The following is a 17737-nucleotide window of genomic DNA, read 5'->3' on the forward strand; positions in this document are numbered from 1 at the left end:
AGCAAAACTGATTACCGCCGAGGCATATTGTTCTCCATTTATCTTCCTTGCATTAAAAGTTGTCAATGAGAAGAAGTCGTAATGTCCATATGTAAACATTCAATGCCTCCTGATAACTTGGAAAAATAGAAACCAATGCCAATGGATGTGGAATGCAATAGCCTAACTGTCATTAACCTTACCCTGCACTGATTTCTTTCCCCTTGTGGACCAGAGCAACACACATATACACCGGACAATAATAGTAATAACTTGTCAAACAATCAACAGGCAAAACTGAACTATGTGCTCTGATATCTGTTGTAGCAAAATTAAACATGATTCAAGGAAACGAAAGAGAGTAATACTGACAGAAGACAGGTTAAACAAGATTCAAGGAAACAAATTAGAGTAATATTGACAGAAGAAGAAGCGTTTTTAAACCAATGAGAGTCACAATTCTCTTACCCAGTTTCCTAAGTGGGCCCTGCGTCTTGGGTTGGGATTCCACTGCCTTGGGTTCATGATGCACGGCGGTAGGAGGTTTCCTGCCCAACATGATGCAAGTTCCAATGCCGTCCTCGTTGTAGTTTTCTGTCTGTGGTTCTCTTGACTGATATGGAAAAGTCAGGTGTATGTATTGGGGAGCGCAAATTCCTAGTGCAGGTGCCGTTTTTTTAACTCTTCAGCAAGTCTTGAGTTGTGCGTTTCTCCGTTGCGTCACCAGGATAGCGCACTACTGTAATTCATTCCCTTTCCATGTGAAGTCCCTCCCATAGCAGTGCGTAATCTGAGTCCAGCCAGGGGCGCAGAAACTCTTGAAAACTATACCCACAGACGGAAATTAAATCATTTGTACCCACAGCCACACGTTCATATAGCCTACTTTCGTTTAACATAGCAGCCTATCAGGGGCATCGTGGTCATGGCCAAAAGAAAGTTTCGCAATCTCACTGACCTATTTCATAGGTAGGGTCTATTATTATGTTATTTGAATTGATCTAATAGCCTAGCCTACACTTCATGGTTCATGAAGAGTTGCAATTAATCCTATATAGCCTACAATCTGCATTTATTTAGTGTACTTTAGCGCAGTTCCTCCGTCCAAAATGACGGGTGGCATAAAGCAGTGTTTCGCACTCCAAACACAGGCTACATTCACACTGCATTGTTTTGTATTACTACGTCCACTGATACACACAGCGCCACCCACCTGCAACCCATGTTCAAAGTCTTATCATTGGGCGCCACCTAGCGGTTATATATGGTTGTACAAATCTGTCATCTCAATTCCATTATGGGTGGGTGGGGTGTAAACAGGAATTACTAAAGTAAGAAAGCCGCTGTCATGAGAATAATGGATCATCTGGCTATCGCTTTATTACAACCGAATTCAGTTAAATCATTCAAGTAAAGTGCCAAAACGCATAAACCGTATACTTTGAATATGCCTCTAAAACATTGATTAAACGGTTTCATAATATCGCAGAGGCTGCAAGTAGCCTGGCCTAATTCTGAAGATAAAGCTATTTCTATAGCCTATCCTGCTGTTCTGTTCAAAGCCAGGCTGCAGTGGTGATGAACATGATCAAATAGCTTTGAGCCCAAGTTATGACTTATTACTTCTTCTACATCCATATATTATTAACATACAAAGTCAATTTGTGCAAAGAGAAATGCTTTTGAAGGGCACTTGGGTTAATATGTGCTATATGTCATTGTAAGTAAGCCGGGGGGGGGGGGACAAGTCTTGGTCTGCGATACTGCAGTGACAAACCCGTGGGGTCGGGACTTAATTAGGTTTCGATAAGGGTATAAAGAGGATAATTAGGAGAAGGAGCGAGCTCAGCTGTAGGTTCCAGGCCTAGGGGAGAGAGGCATGTTTCACAGGCCATCTACAGACCTATCCCTACAGCATAGATGCAAGCTTCTTCACTCTCTCTCTCTCTCGCTTACAGAATGGCACTGGGTCCCCTAATAACTAATGACACCTGATCTAAAGGCATCCATTTTAGAACAACCATTCAGGCTCTGTAAGCTTTGATGTGTAATATCAAAACAGAGACAAAGGATAGAACAATATAATGCATATCCATATATTTATCTAAATACAGTATATGGCTCTGATGTGTTATGGGAAAATCCCAAATGGCTATAGAATAGATATTTTGACCCATTCTCAATTGTACCCAGCCGTGTTGCAGTATATATAGGGTAAGAGATTAACTCATGTCCAATAATCCTCTCAGAGGCCCTGATCCAGGAGTTGTTGTGCTCTTGCCCAGGCATCTAGAGCTTCCACCGAACGCCACTGCCTCTGTAAACACCCACTACCCCAGTTGACAAACCCTACCCTCCCTCCTGGTCCCCCCAGCAATCACTCCCTTTTCAGTAAACAATGGGTAATATGACAGCTGATAGACACACAAGTTTGGCTGGTATCTGTCAATTGGCAAAAGTTTGCCTTGGACTGAATAACATCTGGTCAGCCTACTTTGAGTGTGTGTGGTACATTTTCGTATTTGTGAGCTTGCTACATATGTAGAAATGGATTTAGCACAATTTACAAGGGGATATTTACTATATATTAATCTCTTTAATTCTGAGAGTTATAGCTAGCAAGCACCTCACACCAAACTAGTTAACCCTTATTTAACCAGGTTGACTGAGAGAACACATTACAGGAATAGCGCCTCATAGCGAAAGTTCCTCCTAGTTTGGGCCTATACATTCGGGGATAGCCTACTCTTGCGTCAACTGCTCCAAGAAAAATTATGATGAAAGGACCAAGAAAAAAAGGAGGACAGAAGGGAGAGTTGCTCAATAAGAGAAAGCAATGGAGCAAAAATAATAGATGAAAGAGGCCAAAAGACTGTAAGAGAGAGCAAGGGGTTGTGAGTGGGGGAATGATTGAAGATGACAATTTAGGAGAAAATCAGGATAAGAGTGAATGTGATTGAGAGAAAGGTCTATGGTATGAGGGGGAGGGGATGCCTACCCACCGAAAAGTAGACCTACATGCATATAGCCTACAGCAGCCATCACACACAAAGTAGGAACCATGTAAAATGCCACTGAGATGTGCCCTCTCCATGTGGGAGGAATCTTTAGCCTGCAGAGAATAAGGACATTGCATATCAGTCAAAATATACAGACGCTGTCATTTCTGTCTTGTGTGCATACTTTTAGTGAGATTTGCAAATAATGCATTCAACTGTGTATTTGTTATGCAAACATATGCTGTGTTTGAAGAGGTAATTACTAAATTATGACAGTTTGAAGTGATCTATGCTGCTTACATTAATGCAGAGACATAATTAGGTAATTTAACAGACTAACTATTTCAACCACAGTAGAGACCTAACTACCAGCTATCCTAGCTAGTAGCTGCATGCTACTAACTAGCTAGCAAATCAGTGCTTGCTCAACATTTAGTTTTATTGCATGTTTTGAATGTTGTTAGGCAGCTAGCTATATTACAATACTGTGTCCACCGATACTCCCACTTTAGTGCCTGGTGTTTGCTTAGTTAGAACCTGGTTATGGTAACATCCATGAAAATACGGAATTGGCTAGCTAACTAGTTATTATTGGTCCTGGTACCTAGCTACTGGTCGAGCAAGCTCACATGCTAATTAATGATTTCAACCAGCTTGCAATGAGAAGCTTATATTTTACAATATGCTAAAGTGTACGAGTATGAAAGCGTTTGCCAAGACCATACAATATTTGGATCTAAGGTGGTATATTTTACTGCACATGCATGATGTGTGACGCTGGTTAGCACATTAGCTAGCCAGCTAACCTCAGTCGGCAAACCTTTATAGAAATAGATATAGAAACTGGGTCAGAGGCACGTTTAATCAACTGATAACTAACCGTCGACAATAAGCTTAAACGTAACTCTAAAAAGTGGGCAATTGTGTTATTTTAACATTTCACCATTGTTTGTTGTTCCGTTCAATTGAGTGGTACTTGCTACTAGGTAGCTAGCTCTCGATAAATAAAATGTCGCTTCTTTACGCGTCGTTCCAAACTCTTATCCGTGCGCATTAGTGGGAGGCGAGGGAAATATCGCTCCGCACCAGAGAGAATAATAAAAAAAACAAATAAAGAAAAACCTTACACTATTTAAAACCACATAAAATAATAGTGTAATTGTTTAAGTATTAACAAAATGAACATAGTGCATAGCTGTTAGTTAATCGTTTTTCTACACGGTCTGTAAAAAAGGACTAGTTTGTTCAGGATGACGGGTTCATTACCTATAGAAAGAAAGGATTGTCTCAATGATTGTGGTAGTGATACTAAGCAAAAAAATCATTGATAGATAAAAGCCACGACATACTCATATGTCATAATTTACTAGTAGTATACAGTATAAGTGGGATATCGATTAATGAAGAGGAATTCACAGACTCTTCAAAACGTTAATTAATTCCCCCCTCCATTTATACATGGTAGCGTCTGAAAGAATGCCCCGGGCTGCTTTCCTCTTGGACCCAATGTGCACTTGATTGACTCTCGGGATAACCAATAATAATATAGTTAAAGCTTAGCAACAGTGAATATGCAATTTTGTCCAATAGCAGCAATGAGAGGGTGGTCCTATATCCTAAAACGTGATTGGCTTAAACTTTCGATAAATGCTCTAGAATTGTGGGTTAGGTAGTTGGTCATGGGCGGTCTCGCTAGTAATTTACCTACATTGGAACTACAGATACCACAAAACAAGTAGAGTCAGGAAAAGCAGCATGCGCACTGGCGGTGGTAGAGTTTATATAAAACCGCGAACTCCTTCTGTGGTAGCATACTGAACAGTCACTGTTGTGGAGATGAAATACGAACTTGAGAAGGATTGCTAGCGGCACCGAAATAGTTAACGTTAGTTCGCTAGCTAGCTACAGTAGCTCTGACGAATCATTCGAGAAGTAACAAGTGTTACCATTCATAACTTTGTTTTTAAGAGTAGCGATAGTGAACGTTTCGAAAGTTCGCTAAACATTTCTTGTCAAGTAAATGTTGCTCATAATTAAGACACAGAAACGGTATACTTAGCAAAAGTTTGCAAAATATATTTTAATTAACATTTAGTTTAATTCGCACAGAGTCAACGGTTGACATGTGGTAAGGCGAACAGCCCAACGGCATACATCAGGATGACAGAACCGAGCATTGAGAAGACCCATCACCTGAAAACTTCAGATACACCATCAAATGGGAGAGGAAGAGTTGTGGAGCATCCCCAAACCAATGAGAGCCGGGGACTCGAGACTGGCGGTAGGGGGCGATATGGAGATAAACAGCAGCAAGCAGAGAGTGACGGCGGGGTTATCCCTGTAGACAAGTTGTGGCAAATGCAAGGCGGGCAGAGGGAGGTGTGTCCAAGATTCGTTGCCGGAAATGCACTTCCTAAGTGCCCAGCAGCAACACAGCCTTGCCAGGAACCCGGAGCAGATGCAGCCGGAGAGGGTGGCCTCGTAGCCCACGGAAATAGTGGAGATGGACCGCACGAGGAGACCCTGAGTCAAGTGCAAGGCGAGTGTGGGAAGAGAACAGACTCTGGCTCTCCAGGCGCCGGGGCAGCTGTAGATGCGCGCCAGGGCAAGAAGAAACACAGGCGCCGACCATCCAAAAAGAAGCGTCAATGGAAGCCCTATTTTAAACTGTCGTGGGAAGAAAAGAAAAAGCTTGACGAGCGAGAGACAGAACGAGCGTCCCGAGTGAGAGCAGAGATGTTCGCGAAGGGGTTGCCCGTTGCCCCCTACAATACAACGCAGTTCCTTATGGATGAACACGACCGAGAGGAACCGGATCTGAATACCGAAAGTGGTCCCCGACGTCTGTTGGGGACTGGTGCTCGCCCAGAGGACACCGCAAGTGAGGACGAGCTTTTCGATATGGAGGAGGAGGAGGACTATGGCAGCGGTGGTGGCAGCGATGGCATCGGGAGGCCTGGAAACGCAGGTGGGGAGTTTCTTCAGAGAGACTTTTCCGAGACCTACGAGAAATACCACATCGAGAGTCTTCAAAACATGTCCAAGCAAGAGCTGGTTCAAGAATACCTGGAGCTGGAGAAGTGCATGTCCCGTCTGGAGGAAGAGAACACCCGGTTGCGGCGCGTAACCAATCCGGACATCACAGATAGCCAGGTGCCCCAGTCGGATTCGGCGCGGATCAGAGAATTGGAGGGTGAATTGGAGAGACTGAGGGCGCAGAACAGTGAGCAACGTCCGCATAACCCGCAGAGCAAGGAGCGGGAGCAGATTGTCACATTAGGTGACTAGAAATGGATAGAACCAGGTAAAATGTGGAAATGAGGGGACTAAACAGGACTTAAAAAAAAAATTGTCACCAGTTTTATGAAATCGGTTTGTTAACTCTGGAAGGTTCAGTGACAGTCAGTAAATTGCGTTGCAATATTTGAGCTTTCTTTTCTATTTGGACTGTAAAGGCGCCTGTTTAAACTTTTTCAAGAAGTAATGTATATATTTTAAATTATTTTCTTTTTTATAAAGAGAATGTATTTGGAAATACGTTGTTTTTGTTTCCCTGGTATGCATGCATTAATATACTCTATCCCACAATTTATTAAATCAGCAGGACTGTTTGTCCAAATGTAACATTTGTTAAAAAATCCTTCTTTCGAGAATTTCAAATAACTTTCCCAAAAATAAATGTGCAAATTAACATGTACACAATTGTTTTTTTTTCGTAGGGGGTAAATAAAGATTTTGCCTGATACCAACAAAGTATTTGGCTATTATCTGCAGGCCATTTTACAGCTATCGACTTACATCAATTTCTTTTCACTATTTAGGCAGAAGTAAAGTGATGGAATAAGCTCAATAGCCTAGTTTTTCAGATTATTTCAGATGTGCCCTTACTATCCTACTATACTATTAGATTAGCCACTACCAAATCAGGTAAGTTGTGACTGCTTCACTCATGACCACTATAGAAATGATATGCAGGTTCCATAATGCAACCCTTGGTAAACCAAAAACTGCCAAGAACACATCCATATATTTAGATATGCAGGGTTGGGAGTAACTGATTAGAAATACTTTTGAAAAATACATCTACTACTTGATTTACCTTTTAAATAAAATATTATTTTGTGAAAAAACACATTTTTGCTCAATGACATTCAATTCAGCATTGAAAAAAGGTGCAAGTTAAAGTTTGTTTCACCTGAAAGAGTCTGACCACTATGATGATCACACCAAATGCATTCGATAGCTCCTTTTAGACTTAATCTAATTGAGGGGAAGTAATCAGATTAAGTTAGTTTGGGTAATCCAAAAGTTACAACAGGTAACTAAAGGATTACATTTTAGAAAGTATTTTTTATTTTAACTAGGCAAGTAAGTTAAGAACAAATTCTTAACAATGACCGCCTACCCTGGCCAAACCCTGACAATGCTGGGCCAATTGTGTGCCTACGGGACTCCCAATCACAGCTGGTTGTGATACAGCCTGAAATCGAACCAGGGTCTGTACCCAACCCTGGATATGTCTGTAGCCGATGGTTTTGAGGTCTCACGACATGATATCCTTACAAAAGCTATTTTGTACTCCAAAGCTCAATAGGTCACCTCTTGACCTGTCTCAGTGGTATGTGAAATGGACCTAATGTTGCAGGCTTAAGCTCAACGAGCAGATGACTCCGACTTGCTAAAATAGTCTTTCTAAACAAGGCAAGGGTCCTATTGGAGTTGCATTGCCCTACTTCCATGGTATAATTTGGGATTGGGCCAAGGATGATCAACAAATGTCAGGGAAGAACTTTGTCACTTTTTCATTACATTTTGCTATTACTCATAAAATGAGCTTGAATTCAATGTGAATGTTAAGCCTAACATTCATAAACAAATCCAATGCAGGTCAATGAAATTAGTATTTTTTGTTCTTCAGGTCCAAATCATTCTAAAGTATCCAACATTGAGTGTTGCTCAATTATGTTATTTATGTATGAAACAGTGGCCAGGTAAAACAAACCAATGCATGGATTGCTGTCATACCTTGTCCATAGACTTACAGGGTAAGGAAACCAATATGTAATTTGGGTGAACTATCCCTTTAAAGAGAGGAAAGCTAATAATGAAAAATAGATAAGTAACGCTGAACTATTTTGTCTGGTTTCAGACTCAGAGATAAAATGTTGTCAAGAACATTTACACAAAGTTGGAAATACACATCTGTGTCAATATATTCCAAAATGGTACATTTTATGTATGTTTAAACTATGATCAAATACCAAGATTGCAGTGTTAAATTATTAACTCCAGCGTTTCTCGTGGCCTACTTGGAATCCACGAATTTTCCTGAGCTCTTTCGACGTTGTATTGATCCTAATGTCTAGAGCTTATACTGGCAGCCATTTGACTGCTGCCAAGAATTTTGATTTCAGTGATGGCTACAAGATGAGTAGGACGTGTATTTCATTTTCATGCTTAGTTTGCGACCGTATGTATTTGACAAATATAGCCGTGGTTCAACGTGGGCTGTGGGCAAAGCAAATTAAATCGCTTACCAGCTAGAGCTGTTTGTGCTTAGATTGCTAGCTAATTGTTAACATACTCTGTTTAAAACGCAGGTTTGGTAACTAGCTATATGCATATTTTGACCAGACATACATTTACCGTGCTAGGCCAGCTAGCAAGCTAATGACTTCCTTGTTTTTAGCAGGACTTTGCTAACTTGTTAGCTATGTTTACGCAGATTTACACCCTTAAATTCCCCCAATCAAACGAGGTTTACCGACATACAATACACTGAAACAAATGTATACAAAACTTCAGGAATCTTAATTGAATCTACTGATATAATTTGCACCGATTTCGAGTTGTCAGGTCCTCTCTGGATGCATGCAGGGAAGTGTGGTGCAAGACTCAGTTCTCTACAGCAGAATAATTGTGGGTAATGTCGTTCCAAGATTCATCCGTGATGTAAAAAAATGTACAGCATTTTTTTTTATTGTGGTGCAGGATGCATTAGGTGGATGCCAATCAGTGGTGTCACAAACCTGGTTCCACTTTTTTTGTTTGTGAATTCATTTTGTTCATGTGGACTGACATCCTTCCCAATTTCAATGAAATATCTGAAACTGTTGCCTGGAATGACATGTCAGCAATGATCACAGAATACTATTGACATTAAACATTTTCAAAATTATCAAGCAACTGCAAAACATTTTTTAAACTTAATTCTGTTTTATTTACATCATATAACCTTGCTTTGAAGCAAAATGCCATCGAATGAAATGGTTCCAGTTGGATAACCTTTAGTCAGGAAATGTTCTTAAAAGATTGTTTACTCAAAGCAATTCAAAATGTACTTTACACAATACAATATGTTACATATCAAGAAAATATGTACAAAATATTATAAGACACAATAACAAACATAAGGTATATCACATTTCAAGAAACGGACAGCTTAACACACATTGAGTGTTGTCAGAATTTTCAAAAATGTTTGTATTTATCTTTTGATGAAGGCATGAGCAGTTTGGTTCAGCTCTGTTAAGCTTAGCTGTATGTCTCCTATTGACTGACAGTTTAAATGTATACAGTTAGTTCATCTAACAAAATCTAATGCAAATGAGTTGGTACCATATTACCCTGTTCTAGGTATTGAATACCCTTACTTAGGGCTTGTTATGTGTACCATACAAAACACTGTCCACATGAAAGAACCTTTGTGTGTGTGAAAAGCAGGTGAGAGCACTATACTTCCCCTCTCCTTACAGCATCAGGTATTCTGCTGTTTGTTAGATGCAAACAGACTGCATAGACAAGTCCTTGGCCAGACACAGTGTGCTTTTAATGGCCTCCCAGAGAGGCTGCTCGTATGTATGATACACGTCTTTGGGTCAGCGGATAAGATGTAAGCACAGCAACGAGAAGAGAATGGATTCAGTCTGGCTTATAACTAGATGTGAAGGTTGAGGCTTCTGGCTTTGAGAGTCTGGAATAATGAGGGTTAATGGGGAGGTGAGGACTGACCATGGCACTGCAGAACAAAAACACTCTAGAAATCAGGCACTTGCAGGGCAACTCTTGAGGTAAGACAAGACTAACTAAAAGTCAATGACATTTTATGATGACAAAAATCGTGTCAAGCAAAGGGGGAAACCAAAGAACAAGTCCCATATGACATTGGTCGAGGGACAGTTAATAAAGAGTATTAGGAAAATGGAAACTCGTCTTGGACCATGGCCAAGAGAATGGTATGTCAGTCTAGAAACACAGCAGACCCCAAAATGTCTACTTATGGTAACCACATTTCTGCAATCAGTCATTTGTATCCAGGAATTCTGAAGCACCTCACTCGCAGTGGGTATTCACATTCAGTCTAACCTTATGGAAATGTAATATATGACATGAAAAATCATGTGTAGATGGTTTAATACTTGAAATATTCCTGATAATATAACAAATAAAATATAATTGACAGACTTTACAAAATGTAACTTTGTGTATACATGCAGGTTGCATTTTATAACCCTTGACGTTTAACAGGGCATGTTGTCAATATTTTGCGCTTTCTCGGTCACCCATAAAATGAAAACAAATATTTCCTCTGGTACACGTAGGCAGGTTTGGTCAAGCAAATTATTACCAACTAATACTTAATCCAATTGAAAAGACAGTTATGATAGAGCTGATGCAAGGACAGTATGTGATCGTTCTTTGTTAAGAGAGCTGAGATGCATACAAACATTATTCTGACTTAAATTAGGTTATGGTAGATAAAGCCTTGTTTGCTGCCAAATAAGATAAGCATTGTCAACATAAGGTAGATAGTAGTGTCAGCAAGGGGAGAGTACATTGCTTTCTTCAAATGCGGAAATGGATGCTTTCCAGCCATGAAACGGAGAGGCATTTCAACGGCCAGAACTAAGGATTTGGACTGGTGAATGTTAATGTTGGATGAGTTATTCTATCTTTGCTAAATGAGAGAAATGATTTCTGCATAGTACTGTGAGTCACAGAGAAAGGCCATCTATGAGGAAACGAGGAACAGGCTTTAAGTCAGGTTCAGGATGCTTCTTATTTGTTTGTTTTAAAAACAGGTACATCCGAGAAGTCAAATCACAATAAAAGTACTTATTCTTTTCATACAAAATATATATATATATAATATTTACTGTATATAAAACAAAAAATAATATATTAAGGGAAACATTTCAAGTAACATCTTGAAGGAAATTATGGTGCACCTGCGTGCACTTATGTAAACCATAAAACAATTTTAAAAAATAAAGATAATGTAATATATATATATTTACAAGGTTAACTTAACAAGGCTTTTTACAAATGTTACAAAATAGTTCAACACACAAACACCTGCACACTCAAACATACTCACGAGTATTGTCAGGCAAACACACATATGTACAGACAGACAAACATTAACGAAGACAGACAAACATCTTGGTTACAGACCACTACTGCTGTGTGAGCGTGTGTGTGCGTGTGCGTGTGCGTGTGTGTGTGTGTGTGTGTGAGAGAGAGTTATGTTATTTCTGTGTGTTGGCAACTAGATGAGTGTTAGAGCCATTTGTTCTGTGGTTGTCATAGTAACAGAATATTAAGGAAGACTGATATAGAAGTCAGTGCTGGGGCCAAAGGTTAGACAGAGTTCTCCCTTAAAACTCACATTCCAATACTGCTTGTACTCTTCTTATAGTGTATGTGCTGATCTCTCAGCTAGTGTGTGTGTGTGTGTGTGTGTGTGTGTGTGTGTGTGTGTGTGTGTGTGTGTGTGTGTGTGTGTGTGTGTGTGTGTGTGTGTGTGAGTGTGAGTGTGAGTGTGAGTGTGAAAGACAGAGAGAGAGAGCTCACAGTCCTGTTGAAAGTGTCACTCTGTGAGGAACCCTGGGTAGGCTTGGTTTGGCATGCTCTTCCCTGTGCACTGGGAGAGGACAACCCACTTCCTGTGTCAGACAGGAAGCAACAGAGAGGACAGGAAGGATCCTATTATTCAGTAACACACTGTCTGTCTGCTGCCTGCATGAGGGAGAGTTCTTGGCTTTAATATCAACTGTGATGAGGTCTGTCTGTCTGTGTGTCTGCTGCCCCATTGCAGTTTTGCATTATTTTATTTTTTATTTAAAACACAAACAAAATAAGCTTTGGCAAATACTGGGATGCCCCTTGCCATGCAAACGGAGTAGACTGGAGGCCAGAAACTGTTCTCAGACCTGTCACAAGACCCCTTGTGTCTGTCTGTGGCTCTGCTGTCCACTATCCACTGCCATCATGCAACTGACTCGGGGTCAGCACTATCTGACCTTCTAACACAGCAGCCCTGGCTCAGCAGCTCAGGGGAGGGAGACTTTGAGAGGGAGGCCAGGGGCCTTGTAACTTACAGGCCTATCAGTCTTTGTCCATACTTACAGGTACTGATGGAACCTGGAGGCGGGTGCTCGGCGTGTGACGGGGGGATTCTGGCCCAGGGGAAGAGGGTGTCTTGGGTCAAGCTCCTGGTGGTCGAGGGGTGATCCCTGTGGTTTGCCCTGGTTGGAAGTGGCCAGCGACATGGGGACCTTGTTGGTGGCTAGCGCAGGCCTCTTGTCGCCCGACTCGGTAGGTGAGACCACCACAGTGTGTCTTCTCCAAGCCCGTCTCTTCCTCCTCGTCTCCGGGGAGAGTGGCTTCCTCAGCCCCACGATACGCAGGTCATCAGCCGAGCCCAGCAGGCGTGCACGCACCTGGTCAGCCAGAGACCCTCGCCCCTGACCCTGCCCTGTCCCGCTGGGGGTGAAAGAGGCAGCCTCGCTGGGGGGCAGGGCTTCTTTGGGCCGGGGTGGACGTAGGCTCTCCTGGCTGCTCCCTGAGGAAGGGTTGGTCCTGGATCGGTTCCTCTGGGCCCCTGGTGCCCCAGCTCCCTCCTCTCCTGAAGGCCCAGGGAGGTCCAGCAGGTCCAGAGAATGAGCCTTGGTCTTCCCTCTGTCCTTTAGCTTCTTCCTGGCTAGCGTGTCACACTGGATCAGCTTGTGGGAGTTGAAGGAGGGTCGGGTGTGCAGTCTGTGGGTGGTGGAGGAGGAGGACGAGGGGGTGGTGGATCGCGCCCCACCCTCGCTCCTCTCCCCAGGGTCCTGAGTATGTGTGGAGGGGGTGGGGGTGGTTTGCTGGGTCGTGGGGGAGACAGGGTGGGGTTTGTAGTGTGTGTAGAGGAAGCTTCGTTGTGCTGCTGTGGGGGGCTGTGTGGGGGTAGGGGGTGTGAGGGTGGGTGTAAAGGATGCAGGGGGGTGTTTCTCAGGTCTCTCCTGGGTAAGGGAGCGCGAGGCGAATCCGCTCTCATTGTCCGTCTCACTCACCAGTTCGCTGCGCTCATCGTCAGCTTCATCGCACCGGCCCTCAGACGCCAGGCTCCGCCCCAGTGTGGAGAGGGTGGAGTAACCGGAGACGATAGAGCGAGCGTCCTCTGGCCCCCGCCACACCCTGCCTTTCACCTCCGCTGTCACCGCCTCTTCCTCAGGGAGCAGCATCACCGTCTGCCCTGCTTTCTCTTTCTCACTACCGCATGGCATGCTGGGAGCTTTCACCTCCTCTACCTTCTCTCTCACTCTCTCTACTACAGACTCTTCTTCTTCCTCCTCCTCATCTTCCTCCTCCTCTCCCTCTGCTCGTGGGGCGGTGTCTGTTCCTGCCACCACCAGCCCCGCCTCTTCTCCCTCCTCCGCCCCCAGGTGGCTGACTTTGATTGGCTCGTGCTCCGAGTCGTCGTCCGTGCTGCTGCCCACGAGGCGGCCATTGTGGCGATTCCTGCGCTTGCGTCCGGTGACGGCGGACATGATGGACAGGGTCAGAAAGTCCTTGGCAGTGAGGTCTCGCTTTGACCCCCACGACCCCTGAGGCAAAACAAAGTCACATAGGTCAAAGGTCGGATGATTTACACAACCTCAACCATAACTAGATGGTGTGAAGAAAAATGTTGTTACTTGCTTCAGCTCTTTGAATGTTTTTTTGTGGTCGTGAAGAAGATTGTTTTGTGTCTGTGAAGCTGCCCTGTGTGATATGAGTGGCCAGAAGTTTTTAAAAAAGGTGTAAAACAGCATAGTTGGCTATCTGAGGTCTTACCTTAGATTTAGCTGAGTCACTGTTGGTTGAGTCTAAGAGAGGACAAAGAGAGAGGGTCAGAGGGGAAGGTACACTGTGAAGCTGGTCTGTGTTACATGGGAGGGGAGGAGGAGTGTGAATGGCAGTGATAGGGGGGGCACAGAGCTGCTGCTCAGAAAACAAACCTTTCTGCTAGAGCTTTTAAAACACACCATTTTGACACTGTTATAACACAGGAAATATGACTGCTCTAATGTAACACCAATCCAATTAGGAGAGAGTTGTGAATCCTCTGTGCCCACCCTCTACCCGTCACCTTCCCCTGGGGAACAGAACCATACAGACAGTGGTCACACACACCATTAACACACAGAACAACGTGTCATCACTAACCACTGATTGTCATGGAGCTGATCAAACGAACTGGTATGTGACAAGGGTTGTTGGAGAGAGGGGCGAGGGTGGGGAAAAACAACAGCATTAAGGAATCACAGCACACACTGATGACATCACGGCAAACACTGATGACATCAACTGGTGAAGGAAGCGTCGGGAGGAGGGAAGGCAGAAAACAAGGTTGAGTAAAGGGTTTTTCAATCACCACACACTTGATCGCACACTCACACCCTTGCTCTCACTCACTACCGCTCACTCACTAGCTCTCACTCCCTAGCTCTCACTCTCACTCCCTAGCTCACTCCCACTCACTAGCTCTCACTCCCACTCACTAGCTCTCACTCCCACTCACTAGCTCTCACTCCCACTCACTAGCTCTCACTCCCACTCACTAGCTCTCACTCCCACTCACTAGCTCTCACTCCCACTCCCACTCACTAGCTCTCACTCCCACTCACTAGCTCTCATTCACCAGCTTTCACTCACCAGCTTTCACTCACTAGCTCTCATTCATACTCACTAGCTCTCACTCACTAGCTCTCACTCACCAGGTTTCATTCACTAGCTCTCACTCACACTCACTCACTCACACTCACTCACACTCACTCACACTCACTAGCTCTCACTCACACTCACTAGCTCTCACTCACACTCACTAGCTCTCACTAGGACTCACTCACAAGCTCTCACTAGGACTCACTCACAAGCTCGCACTCTCGCTCTCACTCACTAGCTCCCACGGTCTCTCTCACACGGTCTCGCTCACACGGTCTCTCTCACTCACTAGCTCTCACTCACACTCACTAGCTCTCACTCACTAGCTCTCACTTTCATTCACTCACACTCACTAGCTAACACTCACTAGCTCTCACTCACTAGTTCTCACTCACTCACTCACTCACACTAGCTCACACTCACTGGATCTCGCTCTCACTCACACATTCTCACTCACACACTCTCACTCACAAGCTCTCACTCAAATGGTCTCACTCATACATGCTCTCACTCAAACACACACACAGTCTTGTGCAACTAACCTTGTGGGAAGACAATTCAGTCCCATTCGAAATCCTATTTTCCATAACCCTAACCTTAAAACCTAACCTTAACACTAGCTCCTAAACCTAATTCTAACCTTAACCCTAAACCCCATTTGACCTTGTGGGGACCAACAAAATGTCCCCAGTTGGTCAAATCTTTTGTTTGTTTACTATTTACTATTCTTTGTTTGTTTACCACACACACACACACCACACACCACACACACACACACACACACACACACACAAAAGAGGGCCTACACAGAATGAGTGGAGCAGGTGAGGTAGACAGGACAGACAGATGGAGAGACCACTGTAGAGGGGCTTTCTCTCTCAGTGACAAAGAACACAAAGTCATTAATCCATTAGTCAGACTGGGTGACAGTACAGGGTCATCCTCACACACAACTCCTGCCTTAGTCAAGCGGACACTGAGAGGGAGCCGAGAGCAACTTCCTCTGAAGATGTTGACACATACCAAACACACCCACCCACCTTTTACTAACAAACACCATCACACCCAAACTCACTATTTCTCACGCACGCACGTACACACACACACACACACACACACAAACACACACAGGAATTGGCAGGGGAAATCCCATCCTACCGCAGTGGCTGCTCCACCGGCTCAGCTAAGAGAGGGATGCAGCGATGTAGAAGAGAAAGTGAAAGATGAGTAATAAAGAAGAAAAGAAAACCAGGTGAGAGGAAAGAAGCACAGTCTAGTGATCAAATCAGGAAAGAGAGAAACTCGGCAAGGGCAAATCATTTCAAATGTATGTCATGCCTCTTTCCTGATTGTATGGGATTGGTTCAACTGTGTGGCTGTCAATGATTATTGACAGTCACTGATTGGCCAGTTCGGCCACAGTATGAACCGTGATTGGTCTGCACAGGCTGTCAGTAGCTCAGTGCAGGTTGTGATTGGATGCATTTGGGCAGTGGTGGGCGGGCCCTCACCTGACGCCTCCCCTAGCAGAGCGGTCCTGCCAATGTTGGAGAGCAAGTGATCAATATTGGGGGCAGGCACCAGGTCCTTCGTGTCTACTGGAGTCTGAAGGGGAGAAAGGCATTGAGTCATAAACAACACATGAACACTGGATTTAAGTCCTGCATCAGAATCAGTGACTGTGTCCCAAATGGCACCCTATTCTCCATATAATGTGCTATTTTCTCACGGCCCATAGGGCTCTGGCAAAAAAAAAAAAGTAGTGCACTACGAAGGGAATAGGGTGCAATATGAGACGCAAGCAATGACGCATAGGTAAGATATACTGTGTCATAGCACATCCCCAGGATTCTATTTGGGACGTTTACCGGAGCAGATTACACTGAGAGCTCCAACATGACCGTGTGAACTGAACAGCTGTCCCCACATAGTTTCCACAGTTTGCTGAGTAAGTCCCACTGTACCTTCTCATCCTTGTCCAGGTCCTCACTGAAAAACCAGAGATACTGTGGGAAGAAACAGAGCGAGAGAGGAGACAGTGAGAAAAAAGAGATCTGTGAGAAGATATTCCGACAGGGTAGCGCCAGCTCATTGGAGGAGAGTGAACATGAAGCCAGTAAACAGGTTTGTCATTGGTTGTGGATTAGAGGGTCACTCACATGTTGGATGAGCGTCTCTACTATCTTGTAGCGGTCAGGCATGTGAGTCACCATGTCTGTCATGTTGTCTTCAGACGTCCGCACCAGCGTGGGCCCGAACACCAAGGCCAAGTTACGAGGTTCCATCTACACGCACACAGAAACAATACATCTCCTTATAAATCAGTCTTCCTTAATCATCTGTTACTATGGCGACCACACGTTTAACACATCTGAACTGTGACTCTGTAAAAAGTAGGGCTCTTTACATATGGAATGAAGTGCCATTGGGTCCGGGACAAACGTCGGGCACTATATAGGGAATAGGGTGCCATTTAGGACGCAGGCTATAATAACCCGTTCACGTTAAAACACTGTGATAACAGTATCCAGACCTTGTTTTTCTCACAGTGGTCAGCTACCGTCTTCAGATGGCCAACCAGGAACTTGAGAGTGTGGTAGTAATGGTCTGGTAAGTCACGGATCTAACACACACAGACAGAGACAGAGAGACAGAGACAGAGAGACAGAGAGACAGAGAGAGACAGAGAGAGAGCGAGAGAGAGAAGTCAACACTTCTGAGTATCCTGTGTGATCTGTTAGCCCTTGAACATATCCTCCTTCCAGGGAAAGACTATACCGGATATGCAAATAGAA

The 17737-nt window shown here is 43.9% G+C and overlaps 3 protein-coding genes across 10 annotated transcripts in view; 1 reads left to right on the top strand and 2 right to left on the bottom strand.

The window, feature by feature from the left end:
* Window positions 1-4223, bottom strand: part of LOC129829156 (1-phosphatidylinositol 4,5-bisphosphate phosphodiesterase delta-3-A-like) — a 37390-nt gene extending 33167 nt beyond the window's left edge. Inside the window, exon 1 of the mRNA XM_055890737.1 lies at window positions 448-4223. Within this exon, the coding sequence (XP_055746712.1) occupies window positions 448-538 (91 nt within the window). The 5' untranslated portion in view covers window positions 539-4223. The remainder of the gene's footprint in view (window positions 1-447) is intronic.
* Window positions 4224-4774: 551 nt separating this feature from the next.
* Window positions 4775-6669, top strand: LOC129829162 (protein HEXIM1-like). Its single transcript, XM_055890751.1, has one exon. The coding sequence runs from the start codon at window positions 5139-5141 to the stop codon at window positions 6264-6266; it is 1128 nt and encodes a 375-aa protein (XP_055746726.1). The 5' UTR covers window positions 4775-5138; the 3' UTR covers window positions 6267-6669.
* A 5400-nt stretch (window positions 6670-12069) lies between these two features.
* LOC129829117 (rho GTPase-activating protein 23-like) overlaps window positions 12070-17737 on the bottom strand; it is a 100182-nt gene continuing 94514 nt past the window's right edge. For all 8 annotated transcript variants that reach the window (XM_055890717.1, XM_055890700.1, XM_055890675.1 and 5 more), the window contains 6 exons: window positions 17476-17565; window positions 17102-17227; window positions 16907-16948; window positions 16454-16547; window positions 14073-14104; window positions 12070-13843 (listed from right to left, as the gene is read on the bottom strand). In XM_055890717.1, coding sequence (XP_055746692.1) covers window positions 12383-13843; window positions 14073-14104; window positions 16454-16547; window positions 16907-16948; window positions 17102-17227; window positions 17476-17565 — 1845 coding nt within the window. In that variant the 3' untranslated portion in view covers window positions 12070-12382. The remainder of the gene's footprint in view (window positions 13844-14072; window positions 14105-16453; window positions 16548-16906; window positions 16949-17101; window positions 17228-17475; window positions 17566-17737) is intronic.

This window comes from Salvelinus fontinalis, chromosome 2 (genome assembly GCF_029448725.1).
Source record: "Salvelinus fontinalis isolate EN_2023a chromosome 2, ASM2944872v1, whole genome shotgun sequence".
Taxonomy (NCBI): Eukaryota; Metazoa; Chordata; class Actinopteri; order Salmoniformes; family Salmonidae; genus Salvelinus; species Salvelinus fontinalis.

Excerpts from the sequence above, each read along its gene's own strand:
- LOC129829162 (XM_055890751.1), top strand. The coding sequence starts at position 5,139 with ATGACAGAACCGAGCATTGAGAAGACCCATCACCTGAAAACTTCAGAT.